Below are 9,114 nucleotides of genomic sequence, written 5' to 3' on the forward strand. Positions count from 1 at the left end.
GGCCCTTAAATTCTTTTTCTTGAATCGTTCGTACTAGTTGATCGATATTTGAGGAATGATAGGAGACCAATGTGCATATACAATCTTAAGGTGTAAAAGTAACTCCATTGTTCCGCAATGTTTAATTTGGTTCAACCTTCACGTTAGGAGTTTTTACTTTCTCTAGCTAGGGAAAAGAATCACACAGTCAGAAAAGACAAAAATATACATTGGAAGACTAAAAACCAATCCATTTGGTTGTTGACAAATAACAAAATCCTCCAAATATAATGACCATAAATGTTCTGCTTAAAGTGATCTCCAACAAACATATATGGTTCATAAACATGAAGACGTACAAACAACGAGGCATGCCGACAGTACATGAGAGCATGATCATTAGTTCTCTCTCACACATACATCGGTACAAATTTTACAGAACGAGGCAATTGATCGGCATTAGTGCATTACTTAAGAGTAAGGTCAATGGAAGAGTTAACAGCTAGCTCAAAAAATTATTATTAAGGACTAATATACGGCCAATTTTTGCAATAGTTACATACAAACGTATCCTATGTCATCAATATATGACCCATCTCTCATAAACATAATGTTTTAAAGTTTGTACTGCAATTGACTATAAATCTATAGCCCGTTTTTATTCTCTTTTCTTTTTCTTTTTCCTCATCTCAACATAAACATAAATATGACATATAATTTTTACAGTCCAATTACATCACTTACTGTACTTATGTAACAGACAACCAAATTATAAGTAAATAGCGCATAAACACTACACAGCAATTATAGCCAATCCATTCAATGATGCAACAACAACCAATGCCGGCAACCCATGAATTAATGATCTAGCAAGCAAGCTGTAACTCTCTGCAAGCAAGGCTAGACACACACTAATTGATCACCCATCTTGGTCGTCGCTGCCGGTAGCGATCATCCCGCGATGCACCTTGTCGATGAACTCGGAAGCCCTCCGGTCGATGTCGCGCTCGGCGTAGTAGTCGCCGTCGTCGTCGTCGCTCGGCCACACCCTCCTCCCCCGCTCCTGGTAGTAGCACGACCTCTGCTGCTGCTGCTGCTTCATTCCGCCGGCCGCCGCCTGCTGCCTCTCGCCGGCGCCGCTCTTGAACCCGAACAGCGAGGCCAGCGCCGACGACACCTTCCCTCCACCCATCTCAACCACTGCACAATTAGCTACGTACTCCAGCTAGCTCTATTTCACTCGCTCTCTCTCTAGCTCTCTCTCTCTCTCTACAGATCTTTGATCTCTGTGTACGTATTGGCAGGGGAGGGGACATGGTGATTTTATAGTCGATGGTAGTCAAGATCGGCCATCACTTTAGTTCGGCCTGCAGGTTGGTATATATGGAATAATGGAAACACGGCGTCTAGTTAGGCATACATGGATTCAGGTAGGTACTAGATCCTAGCTTAATTACTCACTTAGCTAGTTAGCTTATGATTAATACCCTTGCTTGATGCGACAGCTGATCACATATCTATATGCATGGAGTACCGAGTACGTACCGGCCATGCATATGCAATAATCGCGTAGCTTTTTGACTGGCCATTCTTTGGCTGAGCCGTGTAATCTGACGCCAATTGTTTAGCTATGGAGTTAATAACCTTTCACTCTCGCATATATCAGTGATTAAGCTTTGTGACCAAAAGCTGCGGAGAAGTTTCTACTTTGTTCTAGCTACCTAAAGTTTAGTTAGCTCTGTGACCATACTTTTGTTCTAGTGGAGTTTGAGATTGGACCGAAGATTAAAGGTTTTCTATAGCTATTTAATGATATAAATAATAAAATTAACTACCTAAAGAGAGATTTAGCGGTTCAAAAACATGTACATGCACGAAAACCGAAAAAGAAGCTGAGATATATATGGAGCAAGAATGCAGCCTAATGCTTAATGTCCTCCCTCATGTTTTTATATTTAATACATTGACTTTTACATCAGCATTTGATCATTTATCTTATTTAAATTTTTTTAATATGTGAAATTATAAATATGCTTAAAGTTTTTTTAGCAATAAATCAAACTATAACAAAATAATTAATAATTATATTTTTTAAATAAGATAAATATTTAAACATACATGAAAAATTAAACGGGGTCAAATAATTAATTAATAAATCAAGTTCCTTTCTACCTGTATTAGCCGCTGGCGGCTAGAGATATCGATCGCTGGATATGTCGATCGCGTGCACGCTTGGTGCATCTGCTTCATGTAACTCGATCGATCTCTGACGACGACACGCGTACTCTATGGCCAGCCGTGCCGTACTTACGATTATTATTCAGGCTAGGTTCGGTTCCCACAAATTTTTAGAGAGATGTCACCACAAATTTTTAGAGAGATGTCACATCGACGCATACAGTAACATATTTGAAATATTAAACGTAGTCTAATTATAAAATAAATTTTAGATTTCATCTGAAAACCACGAGACGAATCTTGTGAGTATAATTAATCCGTCATTAGCACATGTTGGTTAATGTAGTACTTATAGTTAATCATATACTAATTAGGCTTAAAAGATATGTCTCACGATTTTTCTCCATAATTATATAATTAGTTTTAATATTCATGTATATTTAATACTTTATTTAGGTGACCAAAGATTTGATGTGATGTTTTAGAAAAAGTTTTCGACAACTGCCTCAGTTTGAATGTTCCATCGCGTCGTTGTTCATGGGAGAAACGAATATATCTCGGCGCTTTGACGAAGGTAGTTGTAGCTAGCTAGCAGAAAGCCTAACTAAAAACCTCTTCCAAATACCTACCGTGTGCCGCCACATCGATATATCGATCTGCATCGCAGGTTTGCAGTGCAGCTGGCCGGGGGCCCTGCCATGAAACGCGCGCACGCAGGAGAGACGGTCAAGAGATCAGCATACGTGTGCGTGCGTGCGTGCGTCCAACCTAAACTTAATCTAATTTACTCGTGGGTTCCCGCAGTTGTTCGGTGAGCCGACCTCCGGTTGGCTGCCGGCCGGAGACTGTCCTAAAGTAACGTTACTATCACATGTGTCGATGGATTTATTAGAGCATCTTTACGAGAACGGCTGAATTTTAACTCTTCAAATCAAAATTTAGTTATTTATTTTAGTTTTGGCAACTCGAATTCTAAGGTCATCTGCAAGAGACTCTTAATCCTCACTTTCCAAATACTGACAAGTGGAGGATGACAAGAGGATCCACGCACGTGGGACTCACGGATAACAATTTTGCTAGTGGGTGAATGAGTTGCCAGATTTGATCATGGAGGACTCAAGTTTAGCTATTAAAGTAGCATGGCAAGTCAAATAGTCACTCTTTTAGAGGATATTTTTTTTTGCAAAATTATCAAATTTAAGTATGACAAGTGAGATTGCCATTCTCTTCGAGATGCTCTTAGGGTATGTTTAATGGTAGAGCCCATTACCTCAAGCCACGTCAGCAACAAGAGTCTATTTTATAATGATACGTACAAAGGTAGAATCATGTATGGTTTCTTCATTAATGCAATAAAATATTTTTTTATTTCGCTAGTTTTCTTATTATACACCCTCATGCCTAGTTCCCTTTAATAAATGCTAAGAGTCAACTCTAAGCTGTTATCATGTATGACAACAACATTTCTATCTCATTTCCTCTCTTTCCTCCACATCACCAAATTTACTTACATAACGATTAGGAGAATCATCTAATAAGTATCTTTATACGTGCCCTTAGCTACTAAATTGATCGGCATATTAGCGGATATATAGCAAGCCAGAATAATATATTGCTCTGTAGAGGATGCCAAGTCGCATGCAGTTCGGTACTTATGTGTACCTTGACACTTAACTCTTTAAGCATTGGGGTTTACAAATATATTTTAATTACATTAAAGAAACATGTGAATGCCTCATGCCAACCATGCTCTATAGTGGAATTAATCTAGATCGTTTATTTTTCTTTTCTAATTCAATGGATCATATCTTACACCGTCACAAACTCATCAATTAATAAATCAATGATTGATATTACTTATAATACGATAGTACTAGAAAGAAAATACCGAACATAGAGAGCAACCATAAAGTACGTATACTTAACAAAAAAAACACTACCGATGGTCTTAAGAGCATCTCCAAAAGATGCCTAATATAATTCCTAAAATACAAATTTTGGCATTAGAGGCTAAAAGTATTCCTCCAACAATTACCCAAATCAGCTCCCAAATTTTTAGTAATCCCAAACACTGATCTGTTTTGACCCAAATTTTGGCCTTCTTGTACGTTGCGCTAAAATTTTCAGCTGGTGCTAAATTTTTTCATCTCTGTCCCGTCACCCTCAAGCGTCCTCCCCACCGCCGCGCCATCAGGCGTCCTCCCCACGCCGCGCAAGCCGGCCTACTCCCTGGCCCCACAGCCGTCGAGTGTCCTCCCCACTGTCGTGCCCTCGGGCTCCCCGCGCCACGCCAGCTGGCCTATTCCCCAGCACCGCGCGCTGCGGCGCCCTCTTTCACGCCGTCCTCTAGTCTCCTCCCTGGCCCCATGGCCCTCCGGCCTCCTCGCCGGCCTCGACGTCCTCCGGTCTCCTCCCCAACCCCGCCGCTCTTCGGCCTCCTCCCTGCTGCCGCGCGCTGTGGCCTCCTCTCCTTTGTCAGTATTTTGGTAGAGTGATGTAGTTTCGATTACTTCTCTTTCCATGAATCTGAAAGATGCAATGAATGTTTCTAACACCTTTTTGTGTAATCCTTAAGCACACGTTCAAGCCACCAAAGATATGTGGACTAATTGTGTTGCTTCTCCTCTACCCACGAGAGATTTTATAGAATACTCTATTTGTTCTAATCTGTTTTACTTTGACAAAAGAAAACATAGTATATAAAAAATAATGACACTAGGGTTACATTTGCTACATGAATTGTCTGAGTATATGAAGAGCCATTTCTGGTGTCTGGTATGCCAAATTGACAAGATTATGGATTTAAAATGTGTTTAGGGTAAAACCATTCATGCATTTGTTGTAAGACTACTAAGTTGCCAAGTGAATATGTATCATTAGTGACTATGCTGTTGTTATTTGGGTGGTAATTTCTCAACATTTTGTGTGGGATAGTGCTAATTTTGTCTTCTGGACAGTCCAGTTGAGCTGAGTGGAAATATCAAATATACTGTGTTTGTGACTTTTCACAATGTCTTCCCTTTCTCTAATATACTGCTCTGCATCTAGTTGCTACCTGACTGTGCACCCCATTATGTGGATTACTTCATTGAGGTTCTGGGCTTGCGAAATGTGCTGGATGCAGATTTTATCGAGCAAAATATATGTGAATTCATCAATTAATTAATGATGTGGCAAATTTAAAGTTTTTAGGACACTTTTTTAGGTAACTCTTGGAGAATTCAGTGATTTTGATGCCCAATAATTATTGGGGTGTTCCCAAAACATGAATTTTGGGACTCTAGTTTTGGACATCTATTGGAGATGCTCTAAGACAGTTTACTGAGAAGGTTGCGAATGTTGGAAACAATAATTAGATATAATCTTAGGCTATGCATGATCACCTAGTTTTTATGCAGAATTAGGGTGCTACTGACCGGTGACACTTGATGAAGTCATATATACACCGATTAGATGATGTCATGTAATTTGTAATCTTAAGTGAGGATGATTGGAGAATGAAGGTTCTAGAATACAGAGGTCCTGGTGAAATGGGTGATTTCAAAATTGAGTTCGTTTTCAAATATTTAGTCCATTTTGGACCTTTTTGCCCTCATGCATGCATAGACGTTTCGATATTTCCAAGGCTATGCAAAAAAAAAGTCACAAAGCGCTAGACTCAAACCCACGACCTCAGCCATTCAGCCATATTGCGCTAGACAATCAAGTGAATGGAGGTGCTACGCTGTAGTAGTTCCGAGATATATTTAATATAGACAAAGATAAAAAACTAAGGTCGAATTAATGATTTTTAATATACTAAACCTGATCCTAAACGCTCTGTATTCCAAGACGAGAGGGAGTACTTTTTTTTCGTAGGCTAGTCACGTGATCGTTACCGGGAACGAAGCCCCGGTGTTGAGGGGATCGAGGAATCGGCGTGTCCGATCATAGCACCAAGGGAAAAAAAACGTGGGTACGAGTTCCTCGCCGTTATAAGCGTACGGGCCAAGAATGGACTGAGCCCTTTCGACACCGGCGCGCCGCAACCGGCTAACGAATCTACGTGTTGTACCTACACTTACAAGCTAAAACAGTAAGGCATGCGCACGAGATCGAGTAGCGCGAGGATGGATCAGTCCATTTGCAAAGCCTAATTATGTATTCGTGAGATATTTCGAAAAGCTTGGTCACTTTCGCATCGATCGTGCATGCATCCATGCATGCTTATCGCGATCTTGAGTTCTCGGATTAACATTCAGCCGACAAAAGCTTGAATTGACGTTCGAATCGATCTGGCACACCATGCATGGATGCATGCCCACTGTTAACCTTGTTTAGGGTACAACTTCAAATGAGAGCAAGTTAATTCTTTGCTCTTTTATGCTAAGTTTGTGACGGAGGGAAATAAGAAAAGCAAGATACGCAACGCAAAACATACATTAACACATAATTAATTTATTTTTTGTTAATTTAAAATTTAAAATAAGTTAATATGATTTTAAAACATCTTTGTATATATTTTTAAGGTCACCGTATAACTGGTCGATAAACGTACTTATTATACTTATTACAGGAGTTTTCACTCCACTTGCCAAACGAACGCCATGCACGGAAATATTTGATAACCAAAACCGTACGATTAAAGCATCTACCAGTCACACGCATACGTGCAAAAAAAAATGATACCCTATTTTTGGCTTCAAAATTTAAATTTATAATCTTAAATTTAGAGTTGATTTTAAGGTTTTTACAATATATATACTTCATTTTCAGCCTTATCTTCTAGATCTCTATAAAGACGTATATAAAGTTTTATTTATAAATTATTTTTCATTTACAAATATGTATTTGATATTTTTCTTTGAAAAGCCAAAAGATGAGCCCTTGATGGATCAAATCAAACAGCTAAATAAGAAGCCCATCCGGCAGCCGGCCGGTCAATGTAGGTATGGACAGCACAAATGTTCCCCTTGACAAATCTGGGAGCTCGGTTAGGCGCGTACGCGTACGTGTGCGTATTGCGGCTGGATCGTGGCATGGGTGCCGTAATGTTTGAGTGAGACTTGACCCAGTGAAAATTAAGCACGGTTGCAGCAAAAACGAGCGACAGACAGTCTGTCTGATTCTTCTGTCTCTTTTGATTAATTCCGGCATCTGAATACCTTGACTCGGCTTGATTACCGTACGTACGTCCCATATAGGTTCGGAATACTGGCCGGAATTTTGATTAGTACAAATAAACACTGCACGCCTAGAATATATGATTTTTTTAACTGTGGTAATTTTAATTACTTTGCTTTACCGGCCGACAATTGTCTGGAATTAACACTTCTAAGCTTAGATTTTAAGTTGGAAACATAAATTCAATTTAAATTACATCCCTTTGGTCGCGGTAACCCTCCCTATAAATATTTCATCTCTGAGGAAATACTAATACTTCACTTCCCAAAATCTTATCTTGGGTTCATCAGAAAATATTGGACATGAAAATTACATCATCCTCCAACGGAAGCCCCAAATTGAGTAGCTTGTATTAGAAACACGTATCTTTGCCTTAAATTTAAGATATGGGAGGGTTGATTTTAGGCATAAATAAATATCGAGAATAGACTTAGGAACCTATTTTTGATATGTTTATAGCATAGAATTTAGTTTTAGGGATCTTAGACACCTCTTAGAGATACTCTCCTGGCGGGAACTCTTCTTTTTGGCATGGCTACAATTGGTTGAGTTTACGGGTTAGATAAATAGATAAAGTAACAAAAAATAATATATGTTTTTCATTTTACATATGTATTATTCGTGGTTTAAGTAATTACCATTGCTCTCCACGTAGTAATATATGGTTTTCATTTTAAATAATATATGGCCCTAAATTCCCCTGGCTTGTTGACTACGTAATTAAGTACTTACCATTGCTCTCCACGTAGTTCCTTCTCCAAGAAGTTCAAGTTAAAGTGAAGTGAAGATTAGGATCTCGTTTTGGCTCCTAGCTGTTGCATGTGCTCTTGGTGTTAGTTCGTTGGTTTCGCAGCCGCTGCTTCTGAGCTATTGGTTGCACCATTAGGTAGACTCGAAGCTGTAATCTATGGCAAGTTAAGGTATAAGTTCTATTATCTAAGTTAAGGTTTGCAACAATTCCTAAATATTACTATTGATACCAATGCCACGTGCTGAGATTGGTATCTGTGTTAACCGGTCTATGGGAGATGGTTTGTGTCATTCTTCTACTACATACCCTGTCTGGTGCCGTTGTATGAAAATACTGGATTAGGGTGTGATGGATTTCAGCGGAATCTCGATCAATTAGCTGGCCACTGTTTTCAGAAATTTGTTTCCCGGTTCGAGGAAGACAAGAACCACATATAACTACAAGCCGATGGAGAAACAACGGGTATGCAATCTCTCACCAAGTCTAGTTGAAAGTGCATGTTACCTCAGTCTTTAGACCGGTTTCCTAAGTAGTTTATCTTAGTCAAATCATAAGAGGAATTTTACAGTCATTAAGTAGTTACCGAGAGACAATATTAATGCAAAATTTGGTAGCTTCTAGTACCAAAGGTACAAAAAGATATCAAATTTTACACTAAAATTTTGGTACATCTCGATACTTTCTCAAGGACTGTAAAATTGCTTAAGCCATAATTTTGTTAGATCAAAGTCATTGCTTTTTAAAGCAAAGACCAGAATTAATTCTATTATCTTTTAAAAAATACCTCGATTCTCATATTTATTCGACCCAAGTACGCCATGCATGTGTCCTCTTCATGCAACAACGTACAGCCACACGTACTGCACGCAGCCACGCAGGAAAACATCATAGAAATTAACAACAATTTATTCAGCTAGCTGGAAACATATACAGAAAAAACGAAACAACAAAACCAATCCAAGTTACAATAAACACACGCAATCGACCATGCATGATGCATGCATGGCATTCTAAACACACCGGCCGCCGGCCGGCCGGCCGTG

General features: G+C 39.2%; 1 protein-coding gene across 1 annotated transcript; it reads right to left on the reverse strand.

Moving 5' to 3' along the window:
• Positions 1 to 648: 648 nt before the first annotated feature.
• LOC102717839 lies at positions 649 to 1,250 on the reverse strand. Its single transcript, XM_006644018.3, has one exon. It carries the CDS (start codon positions 1,169 to 1,171, stop codon positions 899 to 901), a length of 273 nt encoding a protein of 90 aa, XP_006644081.1. The 5' UTR covers positions 1,172 to 1,250; the 3' UTR covers positions 649 to 898.
• Positions 1,251 to 9,114: the final 7,864 nt, after the last annotated feature.

This window comes from Oryza brachyantha, chromosome 1 (genome assembly GCF_000231095.2).
Source record: "Oryza brachyantha chromosome 1, ObraRS2, whole genome shotgun sequence".
In the NCBI taxonomy this organism is placed as follows: domain Eukaryota; kingdom Viridiplantae; phylum Streptophyta; class Magnoliopsida; order Poales; family Poaceae; genus Oryza; species Oryza brachyantha.

Bases quoted from the DNA above. Each gene is read 5' to 3' on its own strand.
- LOC102717839 (XM_006644018.3), bottom strand. From the start codon at position 1,171: ATGGGTGGAGGGAAGGTGTCGTCGGCGCTGGCCTCGCTGTTCGGGTTC.